The sequence below is a fragment of the Anas acuta genome, chromosome 15 (assembly GCF_963932015.1).
Source record: "Anas acuta chromosome 15, bAnaAcu1.1, whole genome shotgun sequence".
Classification (NCBI taxonomy): domain Eukaryota; kingdom Metazoa; phylum Chordata; class Aves; order Anseriformes; family Anatidae; genus Anas; species Anas acuta.
The window spans coordinates 15375540-15391845 of record NC_088993.1 but is presented as its reverse complement, the minus strand read 5'-3'; the positions used below and the strand labels follow the sequence as shown (position 1 = coordinate 15391845).

General features: G+C 53.9%; 2 protein-coding genes across 12 annotated transcripts in view; one reads left to right on the top strand and one right to left on the bottom strand.

Moving 5' to 3' along the window:
* Positions 1-858: 858 nt before the first annotated feature.
* On the top strand, positions 859-1971 carry PLD6 (phospholipase D family member 6). The gene is made up of 2 exons (XM_068699186.1): positions 859-1577; positions 1694-1971. Exons 1-2 carry the CDS (start codon positions 1166-1168, stop codon positions 1933-1935), a joined length of 654 nt encoding a protein of 217 aa, XP_068555287.1. The 5' UTR covers positions 859-1165; the 3' UTR covers positions 1936-1971.
* Positions 1972-3733: 1762 nt separating this feature from the next.
* Positions 3734-16306, bottom strand: part of MPRIP (myosin phosphatase Rho interacting protein) — a 72479-nt gene continuing 59906 nt past the window's right edge. For 7 of the 11 annotated variants that reach the window (XM_068699169.1, XM_068699170.1, XM_068699168.1 and 4 more), the window contains 5 exons: positions 15975-16094; positions 15649-15735; positions 14746-14908; positions 14227-14312; positions 3734-10805 (listed from right to left, as the gene is read on the bottom strand). In XM_068699169.1, coding sequence (XP_068555270.1) covers positions 10734-10805; positions 14227-14312; positions 14746-14908; positions 15649-15735; positions 15975-16094 — 528 coding nt within the window. In that variant the 3' untranslated portion in view covers positions 3734-10733. Of the gene's footprint in view, positions 10806-12956; positions 13023-14226; positions 14313-14745; positions 14909-15648; positions 15736-15974; positions 16095-16306 lie in introns of all 11 variants that reach the window. The other 4 variants (XM_068699173.1, XM_068699171.1, XM_068699179.1 and 1 more) reach the window with 4 other exon arrangements.

The following is a 16306-nucleotide window of genomic DNA, read 5'->3' as shown; positions in this document are numbered from 1 at the left end:
ATCTTGCTGCTTATGTGCTGGATCTAGTCCTTGAGGGAAAAATAAAGATTAAAAAAAAAATCACAAATAAGGAAATAAAACTGACAGAATTAATTACAAAAGGTTGGGATTTCAAGTGCTAGGTTGGTGCTTGCTCTTGAGGCTACCTTATATGTGATCCAGTATTTTTTATTTTTCCAAGTTAAAACTATGCAGCTACAAATCAGAGTTACATACTGTAACAGGTGAGGCATTATTTGGCATTTAGGCCTTCCTGGCTGCTGAACTGCTTCTGTTCCTTAAAAAATAGCTTATTCTAGCGATCGTGCATTAACACCTGGTCTAAGTTCCTAAACAGAAGCGTGGCTGTTTCTGAACCAGCAAAAGGGTGATAATAAGGTCGAGCTTGAGGTTTTATGCTTTACTTTCAGGTGAGTACAGTGCGAGTGGTAGGTGACATCCATCGTTCTGCTGCTGTGAAATGGGGCAGTATCACAGACACGACCATAGCCTCTCTGAATAATGTACTGTGTGTGAGCCAGGGTCTGGAACCCACTGACTTCACACTTATAAGAACACTCATAAAACATCCCCAGGAAGGAAGGGGGCAGTCTGTGGAGCCTGTGAACCCCAGGCTCCTGCTTTGCATAGAAGCCGAGGTGCATGCCTGCCACGACAGATCTGTGCAGGGATTACCCAGCTGAGTGCCTGGGCAAGTTCCTGCAGCTCACAGCTTAGGCCAGGGGCACTCATCTCGCTGTCAGTGGGAACTGGAACATGCACAGCGCTCTTTGTGAACTTAATTAGCAGAGAAGGCCACCTCTCAGCACCCTCCTCCCCTTCAAGCACCACCCCCTGAAGGCAAACCCTTGGAAGCAGGCCCTCTCCTGGTCCTAGCACACTGCCCTTGCCCAGGAACAATGAAGTGATGAAGGCCACGCTGACACCTAAAGTTTTTTTGTGCTGTTTGTGCTTTGATTCCCCTCAACCACCTCACAGCAGCCTAAGGGGAAAAAAAATATCGGTGCAGGCAGCTGGAGCTTGGGTTGGGCCTCAGCTGTGTGGCCTGAGGGGGAGCTTAGTTTCAAGGACACCAGACAAGGACACCAGGCTGCTTGGGGCTGCTTCTGGGGGCGTCCAGCAGGGCCCACACCGCCCCCAGAGCTGAGCAAGCACCGAGGGAGCGATGTGGGCGGTGGGGGCACGGCGGCCAGGCCTGGTGCTGGCGGCCCTGGCGGCGCTGGGCCTGGCCCTGGAGGTGCTGGTGGCCCGGAGGCGGCGGCCGGTACGCGAGGTGCTCTTCTTCCCCTCCAAACCCAGCTGCACTGAGGCGCTGCTGGCTGAGGCGGCGAGCCCCGACAACACGCCGGTCCCCTGCCCCTGCCCGCTGCCTCGCGGCGACTGCGCCTTCAGCCGCCTGCTGCGGCACCTCCTGTCCGCCCGCCGCTCCCTCGAGCTTTGCCTTTTCGCCTTCTCCAGCCCTCAGCTCGGCCGTGCCGTCCGCCTCCTGCACCGCCGTGGCGTGAGAGTGCGTGTGGTGACGGACGCGCAGTACATGGCGCTGAAGGGCTCGCAGATCGGCCTCCTCCGGCACGCCGGTGAGGCACGGGGCATCGAGGCCTCGCACGGCCCCGCCGTGTGCTCGGAGCCGCCCTGGCGGCCCCGCTGAGGGAGCTTTGGTGGCCGTCAGCCGTTCCCCGTTGTGTTTTTGTAGGGATCCAGGTGCGGCACGACCAGGAGAGCGGCTTCATGCACCACAAGTTTGCCATCGTGGACAGGAAGATGGTCATCACGGGCTCCCTCAACTGGACCACGGAGGCGATCCAGAACAACCGGGAGAACATCCTGATCATGGAGGACGCCGAGTACGTGCAGCCTTTCCTGGAGGAGTTCGAAAGGATTTGGGAATTCTACGATCCCCTCAAGTACATGTTTTTTTCCAAAGAAAATAAATGATTGAGCTGCTTCCCTGGGCTGGAGGAGTATTGAGCAGATGGCATTCAGGGGGGTTATTGTGGCTAGGCATCGTTGTATTCCCCATCTGGTTGTAATTTAGTTAGGCTCCTCCAGAAGTGAAGTGCTCTCTACCCTAAAGTGCCACAGGTCCCTTGTGTGCTACGTTAGCAGGAGTGACCCAGCTGATGGTGAGTTGTGCTGTGAGGAGAGCTGCAGCCGGGCTCAGTCCATGGAGCTTAAAGCTTCAGATAGGCTCCGTGCTGTGCCCTGGGGCAGGTGAGATGGCGTTTGTACCATACTGGGGACCTGAGCAGTGAGATGGGTGTTTTTCACCTCGTCACGCCGCAGGATGGAGTTTTACCAGCTTTACCCCAACAGCTCCCCTGTGTTGGTAACTGGAGGAAGGGTCCAGAGGGCTGTAGCAAAGCTGGGGCTTGTACAGAGAGAGTGAGCACCTCAGTTGCATTTCTTTTGTTGGCATTAATTGTTGAAAGTTTGTGAAAGGGAATCTGGGAAATAGTTTTGCCTGTGTATGTGTTTGCTCTGGTTTAAGATTAAGTAGAGTGTAAATGTGTGAGAGCAGATCCCAAGGTCAGCTCATCTTCCAGCAAGCAAGGAGCCTCCGGCACAAACGGAGAGAAACTGCTCTGCGGGAGCAGCCGGTCCTGTCCTAAAAGCAAACACAGCTGCAGGTGGGTCACCGGCTTCAGAGAGGAGAGGCGGAGGGAAGCCCTGTCCATGCAGGTGGCAGGACACGGTGTCCTGCTCTGGCTCGGTGACCGTGGCCACCGGTGTTGGCAGCAGCAGGGCAGAGGATGAGGAGGGAGCAGCGAGAGGAAGGCAAGGTGAGCCCTGGGGACAGCAGGGCCTGGTCAGACTGAGCCCTTGCCAGCAGAGGGAGCAGAACATCAGCTGTCTGCTGGGGATGAGGCGGCCAAATTGTAGAGATAATTTGTAGAGAGAGGGTTTGTCTTCTGTTAGACCATTGAAAGTGGTGGGAATAAAATGTCTGTGTTTGACCATCCAAATCTGAAACAGCTCTGTTTTAATCTGACTGTATTAGCTGGTCTAGTAAGAGGTTAAACTGCTCCCTGCAAATCCTGCCAGTCTAAACGTACTGTCCCAGCTTGAGGTTGAGCAATCTCCCTCCCTAGAATTTAAGGGGAAACAAAGGTGGATGGAAACTTGGGATAAATTTCCAAACTCTGGGTATTCAACTGTCTGTGTAAGAACTACTTTATACGGAATATAAAGTGATTTGAAATCTCTCAAAATGATAAAGGGTCTTAACCTTCTGTAATCAGTAGTGCTGGATATGGTACTGCTGGGACTGGCAGTGTTAAATACACCATTCTCTCACACAAGGTCAACATCATTTTGATTTTTTTTTTGTACTCCAGTTCTTGTGGGTTGGTTGATTTAAAGATTCAAATAATTGAAAATGCCAGAAGATTATGTGTTACTTAGGGTGTGTGGAATAACAGCTACAGATTGCAGATTTGCCCTGTTCTGTTTGAGAAAGTAGGCATGGCTCTGGGGAAAAATCCACGTGTGGCTATTATCTCTGGTGTAGCGGCTAGGAAGAAGCTGAAAAAGTTCATTTTGTAGTAAAGCCAGTTAAACAGCGTTATATTTATGCTAGTTTAAACATTTTATTGTTATTCAAATGATACCTGTTGCATTTGGTTTGTGAAGTATGACTATAAAAGTGAAGTGTGCTCAAGCTCTGTCCTCTGCTTCTTTCTTTCTGTAGCAGTGTCCCTGCTGAAACAAACACCTCACGACACAGCATGCGAAGGGTGGTGCAAAAATAGTTTATTACGATATCGTTTATGTAAAGTTAGGTAGTTATATTTACAAAATTAAAATGATCAGCTACATCCATGGGAACCTAGCACGACACACGAGATTTTGTAAGGAATAAATACGGTGACAAAAAAAAAGTGACGTTTCTATTACAGTGAACAGTTACCAGGAGCAGTGGCTCTTAAAAAAAAAAAAAGCAATGAAATAAACTGGAGTGGAAGAGAGGAGAGAAGCAGAGGGGGACTCACGCACACCGAGAAGCAGGAGCCTCAAGCACACATCCACCCCCCTGTAGCAGAGGGGAATTAATCGCGTGCGACGTCTCATTTCCTGGATGGATCTCATGCAAGAAACGCCCCTGGAGAGAGGCCCTTCGGACCTGCAGACGGACGGGGCTTCAGCACAGCCGTGCTTCCCTGCCTCCTGCTGTGACCATTGCTGGCCTTGAGCTGCGGGGTTTTCCAGCAGCGCTGTGGCTGCAGCATCCCCAACTGCACGGGGGCTTCTTGCAAGCGCCAGGGTCGCTGCTGCTCAGCCAAACGCAGGTTGGAGGCGGCGAGCTGGCTGCTGCGCCTGGAAAATGTACTGTGTGCTCAGCTCCTGCTTTTGGGGCCACGAGCCCTTTTTGTCAGTTCCAGGAGGAGGGCAGAGGACCCCGAGTACAAGCACTGGAGCGTGGTGTGTGCGTCCCCTCGGGCTGCGGTTCGGGGGCTGGAGCACAGCTGAGGGCAGCCTTCACTTCTGATCAGGTCAGTGGAAGGACCGACCGCTAGTACTGACCGTGAACAGCCACTGCCACTTCTGTTACCACCCAAAGACTTGCAGCGTCCCCTTCTCTCTCCCTAAAAACTGTATCCCTCCGAATAAACGATTTCTTAAAATCTGGAGACATCCAGAACGCCAGGTCCCAGGAGGTGCACGTGGGTCAAAGACCAAGCGCTCTTATCTCTCGCCTACCTCCCATCACCTTTAGTATTTACGACATACTTTGCTCTCTCTAGTTTAGAACAAAGCGTTAGTGTTCTCCTCACATCCTGCACACAATCAGCGTGCGAAGCAAGCAGGAAGAATGAGAAAATAATTGTTGGTAATTGCACTAATTATTCACCAGTTCATGGCCAGCTGGCTTAGCTCGGGTCGCTACCAACTTGACTGGCTTATCTGGTTCCTGCGAGCAGCTCCCACACCCTGGGTTCCTTTCAGTAGTCTCAAAGTGCAGCTGCAGTGGGGCCAGCCACCCCACCCTACCCCATTCTGCCCCTGCACTTCTGCATCCCTAGGTCAGAAAGGGTTTGTGCTCCGTGGGAACTCAATTTGACTTAAAATCACATTCAGCGTTTAAGCATTTGGCTTAAAATTGCTGCAAGGTAGCGTGCGCTTCCAGCCCGTGTGTCTGCACAGGGGTACGTGGGGGTCTGTCCACCCCACGGCACCTCACCGAGCACCCAAAAACAGCACCAGTGCCTTGATGCACAGTCCTCAGGCTGCACCACACGGCACTCACTGCTCCTCCAGCTGGCCGCTGGCACAGGCACGGTGTTGGTGCCACCGTCAAATACAAGCTCACCGAGTGCTCTGAATGGAAAAAAGAAAAGTTTATAGCGCAGGAAGGTTACAGGTCTCAAACAGGCTGTACACAATCTTTGGACACGTATCGTCAAAACTAAAGGTACAGGTCAGCAGAAAACGTTGGAAAAGATATTTATAACAGTCCTCAAAAGCAAAGAGTCTCTCCGGGCAGGCAGGGTGGGGTGGGCACATCGCACCCAACGCGCCTCTTCCAGCCCCCCCGGCGGGACGGCGGTGTTAGAACAAGAGTTAAAAACCAAAACCACGACGTAGTCACAAAAAGAGAACCCTCCACTAAGTTCTGAGTAATAAATATTTACATGGCGTGCCTGGAATACTATACAGGTTTTAAATTACTTCTGTTTAAAAGAGAATAACAAAGCTTTTTTTTTAAAAAAAAAAAAAAAAAATCGAAAAGGTCGCAGAGGAAAGGCAAGCTACGCCGAGCGTGCGTGTGCTTAAGTGTTCACAACAACCTACGTCCTGCATCTGAACCACGAAAAAATGCAGCAGTCTGGTGGCAGTCCAGGCGAGCACAGGGCTGGTGCAAACGTGAGGCGGTGTTACAGGCGGGAGGGGACACCACGAATGCATTCCTGTCACCCTCTGTTACCGAAAGCAAACAGATTGTTTTTGTTTTTTTTTCTGGTTTGCAAAGCCACGCGCTAGTCTAGTTTCGAAGGAACACCGTTTGCTTATTTTATAGGTGGGCAAAGGGAAGGTCACATAGAAAAAGACGGTTTTGGGGGAAGACGGTGCAAAGACGGTGGGAAATTTTTTTGCAAAAAAAGGAAAAGAAAAAGGCCGGGTAGCCAGTAACAAGCTGCCTACCCCTGCAGCTTTGCTGTGCTTGACTTTTCCTACCCCTCACACTTGGTGCTATGAGCAGCGTTGTGCAGAAGGCAGCAGCAGCTTGCACGGCACGCGTGGCACTGCGGGCACAAGCGGGGAGCGCGCCCACCGCTCCCTGTTCTCATTTACGTGGCCACTGATTTACTTCGGAGGCTGGATGAAGCCTGGAGCAGGAAGAAATAGGCTAACTAAGGAATGTCGCTACCAGCAAAACAATCTTTCTTGATTATTTTTTTTTGTTTCTTTTCAGTAAAGCACTGCACTCTGCAGAAATAACCCCATTTTTGGCTCTTGTTGGTGCCTCTGGTCCTCTCTTGTTAACAGGAAGGCAGGTAACGAACTGCCCCCTGCTTCGGGGAGATGCTTTGGTAGTTGCCACACAGCAAATAAAGACCGAAACCTGGAGCACAGCCTGCAGCAGCTGGTCAGATCCCCTGTCTGCATGCATTCTTCCTCCTCCCCTTCCTCTTCCTCTTCTCCGTGACCTCCAGAGCTCAGCTCCCGCCACAAGCACTTGTACTCAGCGTTCCCATCCCCTGAAGTGCTGTCCCGGAGGGTGAAGTGGATCCCGAGGACACCACGAGGCCACTTCTCAGCCTCTGACCCGCCAGCCCTCACAGCATTCTCCTTTATTTTGTATTTTTTTTATTTTTTTAACTCCCCAGTGGGAGACGGCTGCTCCCGAAAGGTACAGCACCGAAGCCCACCACCAGTACGTTCATAAAAGAGCCCTTTGCTTAGGGATAGATATTTTAAAGCCACAAAATTAAGCGATAAAACTAATCGATTTGGCTTGTTAGGCATTGCTATAAGCACAAAAAGAGTCGTCGGAGGCTGGTGCCTCCCTTCCCTCCGTCACACGGCGCTCCCACTGCTGTCCTCCTGCCACCTGACACTGTTGGGTTACTCCAAATGTTTTTATGTGTGTATAAAAAGGAAGAACGCCTCTTAGCATCTCTACACAATTCAGCTTGCACAGCCACCGCATCACATTCTGCCTCCCCGCAGCCCTCTGCCCAAGTGCTTCCACCTTGCAGCACCTTTTTGCCCTACTTTGCCTGTTTTTTTTCCAAATCGTATTAATGCGTTTCCACATGCTGAGCCAAAAGCCAGGAATGGTCCCCACTTGCCATCAGTTTCCCCACACTGACCACCATCCCTCCTGCCTGGCCACGCTCTGGGTCACATCGCCACATTTCCAAACCATTCTCTACGTCCAGAAATAGGGATCGAAGCAGCGAAGCAAGGAAATGCTCTTCCTCAGCTCAATACCTAGCCCCAAGGCTAAGCTGCAGGAGAGGGTTTTTGGGTGTGATCAGGTGCACAGAAGAAAGTGACCCTCTTTGGGGAGTCTCAAGGTGCTCAGTGGCATGAACTGGTGTTGGAAAGGGTCCATCCTGCGTCCTCCACACCACCGACAGGCAAATGCAGCTGGATAGCAAGGTCCATAACTCCTAGTCCTCACGGTTAAAATACTGAAGCCAGCAAAGATTTTCCTAGGGCACACAAGAACGGTCAGAGTCCACGTGGTGAGATGGAGCCCAGCACGTTCTGCTCGGTTGGCTGAGAAGGACAAAGTCCCACCACACTTCTTGAGAGAAGAGGAGGAGGAGGAGGAGGTGTGCGTCCTCCTGCATCCAGCAGAGACTTGGAAAGGGACAGCAGTGACAGAGACGAGGCCGTGCACCATCCTTGCTCCGCATCCCAGGAGATCGCAGGGCACGAAAGCAACCTGAGAGCAAAGCACAACCCAACCAAACCTGGGGCAGCCAGAGATGAAATCCAAAGGTTGTCTCTGCTGAGAGTTGGACAAGTGACATTGGAAAGGAGCCGGAGAGGCACCTCGGCCAGGCAGCCACCTCCTGACACAGGCAGAAGGTGTATGAGCTGTAGGCAGTGGGTAGTCGCTTTCCCACCAAGACACAGCCTGATTTCAGATGAACCTGGGCCACAGCACTGACATCTCTGCTGGTCCTGCAAGGCAGGTGGCAGCGCCCCTGGTTTAGCTCGAAGAGTGCTCCGAACTGGTGGTGGCTGCCACTTGAGGTGCCAGGCTCCCAGCTGCTGCGGGCACCGTGGGGTTGTGCTGGGGAATCAGACCTCTCCCTGCACTCAAGTGCAAGATGTGGGCAGAGAGAGGAAAAAAAAAACTCACACGTATGACTGATGACAAAGCCGCTCTTCCAGATGTGGACTTTGAAGCCCAGCGGACGCACCCTTCAACAGGAGAAAGATGAATTTGGGAAGGGTGCAGCTGTGGAGAGCTGCACCGGCCACCTCAGCTGGGAGGGAAGCAGGATAACCCCGTGCCATGTCTATAAAAAAACACTGTTATGTGTTACCAACACCTGGTTTTACCAACAACAGTCCGTGCTGTAAGTGGCCATGGGCTAGCTCAGCGTGGTGCGCCCAGGACAGCGCTACGGTGACCACTTCCACACCAGGGCTCCATCACTTGGGCTCCCACCGTGCTGAGACGCTGCTGATGAGTAGTTTTGGGTGCCTTGGCCATGCTCCTCGATGGTGGGCCGGGAGGACTCCGTCAGGCTGATGGGTGAGAGCAAAAGAGAAGCGTTGAGATGTCTGGGAGCAGCTGATGGATGGGGACCAGAGAGGAGGTTCAGGTAGGTCCAGCATGGGCCGGCTCCTGGCCTGGAAGGACGAGGAACTGCCCTGACACGAGGCTCCTCCGATGCTCAGATGATGGAGAACACCACAAGGAGCTCAGGTTAGGGCGAGTGGCTGCACACCAGAACATCAGAGAGGGCCTGAAGATGGAAGAGCCTTCGTATCGAGAGGTCGAGGGTCCCTCCTGCCCTGCTCCTGTCTCCAGGATGTCCACACACACCCAGGCATGGAGTTAAAGAGCATCACAGCAGCAGAGCATCCCCGTACAGCCCTGCCTCTGCCCTGCACCGGTGGCACCGCTGGGACCCGCAGCGCACCCAGGGCTGGCAGAGAGAGCTTTCTCCTCAAGCTTAGACCTCCCAGCTGGCCGGAGCACCATGCCCATGGGGACCTGAACTAGCCATAAAAGCACAGATCTGCCTGCTTCACCCCGGGTGAAGCACACAGAAGTCAACAGAAAGCTCGGTTCCACCTCCAAAATCTCTGAAAGCCGATGTGATGCGGGTTGCTTGGTGGCCACATCACTGGGAAGCGACAGAGCGATGCTTCAGCCCTGCTCCTGGCTGGGTGGCAGGACCAGGGATCTCCACGGATATCTCAGAAGTCTTTTCCATCCTAAATGAGTCTACAGCTGTAAGCACGCCGAGATCTCTCCTCACCCAGCACAAAGCCACCGTGATGCGGGCTGGCTGCGTGCAGCCTCTCATGCTACCGGCTCTCTCCACTCAGCGAGCACCCACTTATTGGCCTCGTGGTGCTAAAGTGTCTGCTCTAAACACAAAAGCTGTTGTGACTGAGAAGGTCTGAAGCACATACTGGTTTTGAGATTTTTATTTCAGGAAAAGATTAAGGAATTAAAATAGGAGCTGCCCTGCTGACAAGAAGAGTTGAATTCAAGAAGCCGATAAAAAAGGAGCATTATATGCATCGAGCACTGTGCATTTTTCAGTCAATATTGGCTCTACTTTCTACTCTACTTTCCTTTGACTTGGAAAAGGGAGTTTCACATGCGCACAGACCCTAGGATACACGGGACTCAACGAGAGGGAGTAACAGCAAAAAAAAACAGAGAGTGCTGGGCTGGATCGAGGGGAGGCAAGAAAGTGATCTCGCGGCGCAGCCCCAGCAACGCCTCCCTCCCACCGCTGGCGAGGGGGGGCTGGAGGCCGAGGGGCCGCCGTCACGGTGCCCGTGAGCAGCTCCCTACCCAAAACCACCCGCCGAGGCACCGCAGCTCGCCGGGCTCGGGCATCGCCACCATCACGGCACGGCCGGGGGCAGGAGTCGCTTCTCCATCCTCTCCCGGCCTGGCGTCAGCGTGGCTCCTGCAGGCCGCTCGCGCACCCCCGGCGGAGTCCCACAGGCTTTTCTCCCCCCTCCCCTTGTAGGTGCAAGTGATGCAGTCGAGATCAAGGGCTGATTAGGCTCCCGGTGTGCTCTGAGCACTGGGTCTCTTTGACAGCAGTAAGAGCGCGGGCTGGCCCGTGCCACCCTGCCCTGCGCGCATACCAAGAGGTTGGTACGACGGAGCTAGCTTATTCACAGGCTACTGAGCCTTAATACTGACACTTAGTGTAATGGTTTTACAGTAAAGGAAGGATTCTCCTACAAAGCGCCGAAGAGGGAAAAAAAAAAAAAAAAAAAACACAAAAAAAACCACAAACAAACAAACAAACAAAAAAAAAAAACAAAAAAAACAACCACACCCCAATCCCTTCCTCTCCCTCTCAAGAGTCTCAGAAGCGTCTCACAAGCGGGGAAAGGAGCTGCGGAGGCGAGGGGGTGGCGGGGGGGGAGGACCCGCCACGGTGCCCGGAGCCGTCGGGAAGCATCGGGGCCGAACGACAGCGAGGACGGTCGTGAGCAACGAGAGACAAACGGTGCTGGTGCTGTGCTGCCTCAAGCCGGGAGGTGCGCGCGTGGTGAAGCGGAGCGGGGTAGAGCTAGTCTTTCTTCAAGTCCCTGGATTCAAAAAGCTTCAGGCGTTCTTGCACGGTCAGGCCTTCCTTCAGGCTCTGGGAGAGACAAAAGACAAGACAGCGTGGGACACGGGGCGGGCGGCAGCGGGGAGCTGGGTGCTGGGAGAAGGGGGGATGTGAGCAGCAAAAAGGGCAGGGGGTGGCCGTCCCGGAGAGATTAGTGGGGCATGCTGGTGGAAAAGACGCAGCCGTGGGGTGCGGTTACTGGTGCACGGCGCCTGGAGAGAGGGGGAGAGCGCAGGTTAGCCGGGTGGCGGACCAGAAGCAGATGAGGGAGGCACACGGTGCTGGAAGCGGGGTTAGCTCCACGCGGACAACGATCCCCGAGGGCCTGAGGTGGCCGGGTGGTGTTGGCAGGGCCCCGGCTGGGCCCTGCAGCCATAAACCTGCCTGCAAGGCTGCTGCTTTGCTCAAACAGCCCTGAAAACTCGTGTTTTGCTGCCAGCGACAAGCCCAGCCTTCCCCTCCCGAGCTGGAGCTGCCTACTGCACGGGGTGAGGTGCTAAATGCTTGCTTTGGGGCGAGCAGGACCTGAGGGCTGCCCCGGTTCAGATTCAGCACCCAGACACAAGGCACAACGCAGCCATCAACCAGCAAACCCTCGGCAGTCGTAGCTGTGAAATCTGCTGTCGCCTGTGCTCGGGGACCCAGGAAAAGAGTGGTGTGAGGCCTACGAACCCACAAAATCTGAAATTAGCCCAGGGCTAAAGCCAGCCTCCCATCCCTCCTGCAGCCCTACACTCTCAGCATGAGTTTCGGGGACCACAGCATCAGCCTGGGACTGAAGGAGACACAAATCCCCAGGCCTCGCAGCTCACCTCGCAGCAGGTTGGGTTTTTGGGCCAGGTTCTGCTTAATCCATGTTTATCAAGGGCTGGGTGTGTACAAACTCGCCACGAGGCTGTGCTGTTGATTTGAAACACTCCTCACAAAACACAGAAGGGCGCTGGGGGAGCGGCGTGGAAATGAAAGCGCCGCAGTGGACTGAAGCTCACACATGATGTATTCTTTCTTTTCAGCCGGCAGCGGAGCCTCTTGGGATCCCAGCCTCTGAGCACGCCCTTCCTGAAGGAAGTTAGCTTTGGGCCTCTTTAAATGAGCAGCAGCCCCTGCGCTCCAGTTTGTACATTTGATTTCTAATTATATGGAACCAGATACCAGAAGCCATTAGGCTGCGCTGCCTAATGGTACAAATTCCAGCAAATTCACCCCTGAGGGACTTTCACGACCCATTTGAGTTGCTGATGAGGGGAGTTTGATGAAGGGAGACTAATGCAGGGTGAAGTCTGTGATATGGGGATCCTCCACCAGAGCCCCTGAGGCTCTCAGCTCTCCCCCGTCACCATTCTCTAACCTCAGCCTTTACCAAGGGCCAATAAAATTAACTATTGCTCCGGTTACTCAACATCTGTGTCATTAGGATCGTGCTCGTTTCTCATCAGCTCCCCCCTTTTGCTGGATGAGCTCGGAAGCCTCAGGCCAGCCTGTGGGATGGAGGTGTAGTGCCAAGGGACGCAGAGCAGCGGGGTGGGCACCAGGGAGCCTGGAGAGCAGGAGGAGGTCGTCAATGGGCAAGGAAAACATTTTGCTAAGGCACGGATCAACCTAACGAAGCAGCAAGTACGGGCAAAGGGAAATTCGGGGTAGCCTAGGACATTCTTTCTGCAGCTGAGACCGGGGGCACTATTTTACATGGCCTAGGTGGGAAATGCACGTAGAGGCATCACTGCTCCACTCCTCCATCTGGCTAACAACAACAAGAAGGTGTTTTTTCCTCCCAGACCTGGCAGTTGCTGCAGTTTAGTCTGAGGCATGCACAGTCACTCAAGCATGCACACTCCGTGTCCCGCGCTCCCAACACAGCAAACAGGAAAATGTGCCCCCACCGTGTCCAAATCCTCTCCGCGATGGTTAGCTGTGTCGGGGAGGGTGGGAGGAGTAGGAAGATGAGAAAGCCGTGTTCCCCGGGGAAGGGCAGAGAGAGGCTGCATCTCGTATAGCTCTCGGGTCAGCTCTCTTCTCCCCTCCCGTTCCCCCTCCCCCAGTAAAATCATTAACCATGTGTAAACCGGGCAGTCATTAAGAGAAGAAAGGCTCTCGTTTGCCATGGAGGTGTGAGCAGTGCATGCACAAGGGGGGCCGCTCCAGCGGGCAGCTGCGCTGTTTGGTGGGTGCCGGTTTGTTTACCTACGTGGCAGGGAACCTGGACTCGGGTTCATTTCAGTTATCCCATGAGACCTGCTCAATAACGGACTGTTGGAGGAGAAAGCAAAATAAAGAAAAAAAAAAAACAAAACAAAAACAAAAACAAGAAGCTCATAAATCCTAAAGGCATTGGCATTCGCGCAGCCCTGCCCGCCCCCTCCCCGCGGCAGCAACGCAAGCAGGCAGCGTGCCCCCTGCTCTCCTCCTTCCCCCACGAGACCTCCGGACAGCACACATGGGGGACAACAAGATAAGAGCTCCGAGTTGAAGTGGCGAAGGGCAACCGACCCTCGGAGCTGGGACAGCGAGGCTGCAAGCCTGGACTGCACCCCAAAATGCACAGAGCTGCTCCCTGCATTGACTCGGTGCAGTGCAGGCACCCCGAGCTGATGACCTGCTGCTTGCAGAGCTCATCTGGTGACTGTTTCCCCAGCCAGAAGCCTTTTTCTGCCCGGCTTCTCGCTTTGCCCCAAGTCCCAGCCACCTCAAACAGCAGCACGAGATACCCACTGCCCAGCGGGGAGAGGCAAAGCAAGTTTTGCCCATGCTGATCTCCTTTGTAACTGCCCTGTGCTTAATGGTGGCTGTGAGCGGCTTTATTTGCCCTTTTTATCTCTGTGGTCCCACAGCAACAGCCAGCATGTAGCATGATGCAATTCTGGCAGTCAGCAGGCCGAGCAGACGCACTTGGCACAGAATTATTGGGATCTGGGACCAAGAGCAAGTACAGAACAGCCAGAGAAACGCAGGGCCATCTGCACTGTGTTAACACACAAGAAAGTGTGTGTTAAATACGTCCAGAGCCAAGGCGTCGCTGTTCCATATAAAAACCAAAAATCTCGCAGTGATGAACACTGGAAAACCTGTAATGCTGTGTGCATTTCCACCCTTTGATATCACCCACATTCCTACTAAAAATGGGGAGCAAATTCTGGGAGAATCCTTCTGTGAAAGACCAACGAACAGGGTGAAATGGTGAAATTCCTCCTTGGCTCAGGCGAGGAGCAGCTCCACTCCTACATCTCAGCAGGTTCAGGAACACGCGTGCCCCACAAGGCACCACCTGGCAGCGGGCTCTGCCTGGCCGCACAGCAAACCATTTCCCATCTGAAAGCTTGGTTTTCTCCCAGTTGCCTTCCAGGCTAGCATTAACGACCAGGAAATTCTCAGTTTTCTTCCCCTACCGATTTCTTCCCATCTGCAACCCCCTCTGGAGAGTAACACTGGGTGTCTGAAGGAGATGGGAACTCACCTTTGACCTGATATTCCTTAGTTGCCGGCTAACACTGGATCTGTCTTTCTTCAAGAAATCAGGGTTGCTTTTTGATTTCATAATATCTGGAGAGAAGCAAAATGACCAGTATTAACGTAGTGCCCATGGATTCCTGCGAGGGGCAGGGCCAGGGGGCTTTTTCTGCCTCCCGATGAGCCAGGGCACAGGGGACTCCCCGGGGCTCCCTCGCGCCACACACAGCTCGAGGCTTTCATGATGCCAAATGGCAGAAGCCTTTCAAAACCACGAGCTTCCCATCCTCGGGCTGGAAGGAGGAACTGCCACGGGAGGTAAGCTCAGGCTGCCCGCTCCTTGCCACCTCTGGCAACGCTGTCAGCAAGGGGCGGAGGTGGGATGCAACATGAAATGGCAAAAAAGCACAAAAAAAAAGCAAAGTCCTGTGCTTGGACCCATTACTCCTCGAGGGCTCGTACGCCAGGATGCACGTGCCAGACCAGGAACCCCAAAATTGCTTAGAGCAGCTGGAGGAGGACTGACCATATCCCGATACAGTGGTGTTCACAGGGGATTTCTCTCCCTGAGCTTCTGTGGCTGCTTTCAGCTGCTCTTTCAACCTGCTGATATCACAGTCTGCCTTGGCCTTCACAATGCTCAGCTCTGTGTAGATGTCTTTGTACTTGTCGCTGGCGTATTTCTTATCCTGGCAAAGGAACAAGAAGAACCCAAGAGCGTAAGACAGACAGCTGGAGCCGAGGGGAACGCACCGACGAGCAGCTTGGCACAAGCTGCCGGAAGATGAGCAGCGTGTTGGAGCAGCGCCCTGCACACCTAGCTGTATTTTTTCTCCTCCCTGCTCTGCACTTTGGAGTCGTGGGCAGCAGGCAGCAATGCCAGCCGGGGCAAGGGGCTCATTTTACACGCTCCTGAAGCCGCATCGAGCAGCAAACACAGGGCTGGAGATATGCAGAATGCTCTGAGCGCAGCAGGGAGCACACGGTGCTGCCCACGCATGTGGGTCCCTTTGTTACAGGATGATTTGTTTGTGGGCTTTAGCAAAGGCACCGAATTAAAGCAGAATTCCCAGAAATGGCCTTGGCAAAGAGGCTGTCTGGAACGAGCCAGATCTAATGCTGGGAGGCTGGGCAGGTCTCTAACGCTGACTATTTTTGCCATTTCAAATATCTGATGTGACAGGAATTGGGGAAAAAACACCCGCGGGGATGTTTTCCCACAAAAAGGGAGAAGGGGTAAGTTGTGGGCTGACAGAGTAGTGGGGTGCTTTACTGGTAACACCAAAAGGGGTAGTCATTCAGTTAGGGGCAAAAATGAAATGTCGTTTCAAATCTGGGGATAAGCGAGCTGAAATCGAAGCACAGACACGCAAGAGATGAGCACAGCCCTCGGGAAGGTTCGCAGAACCGAGCCTGCAGCCGGCATTACCCTCAGTGCTGTCTGCAGCTCGTCTTTGAGAGAGCTGATCTCCTGCTTCAGGTACTGGATTTCCGACTCTTTGACCCGCAGCAGGACCTGGAGGGACAGAAGCAGCGTGATCACACCCCTGCGGACACCACACAGCCCCCCAGACCCTCACCCTGCTGCACCTGGGGGCCACCGAGCCAGGGCACAAAGCCCAAAATGGGGAAAAAGGAGGACTGGGATCCCAGGATCTCCCAGTCCCACTGTGCCCCCAGTGCACGGTACCAGCCGTGTGGAAGGACAGGGGCTCCTGGTGGCCCACGGGCTCTCATCCCCGTGGCCAGGCTCACCTCCAGCTCGTAGGCGTCCTTGCCCTGGGTGAGAGGCGAGCCAGCAGCCTCTCCTCCACCCTCCCCGGTCAGCAAGGTCCGCAACCGCGTGATCTCCGCAGCCAGGCGGTTATTCAGCTCCTGGAAGATGGGGGGAGATGTTATGGGATGGGGGAGCAGGGCCAGGGCTCAGCGCAGAGCCAGCAGCACCTCCCAGCCCTGCTTGGTGCCTTCTCTGTGGCCTTCTGGAGCTGCAAGAGGGCATCTTTACCAAAAACCCTGCATTTTCACTCAAAAGAGAGATGAGGACACCAGCTTGAGGCAGCAGAGTTGTGACAATGCCCAGCAGGGAC

Excerpts from the sequence above, each read along its gene's own strand:
- PLD6 (XM_068699186.1), top strand. The coding sequence starts at position 1,166 with ATGTGGGCGGTGGGGGCACGGCGGCCAGGCCTGGTGCTGGCGGCCCTG. Across the intron at positions 1,578-1,693 it reads CGGCCTCCTCCGGCACGCCG|GGATCCAGGTGCGGCACGAC; the intron begins GTGAGGCACGGG and ends GTGTTTTTGTAG.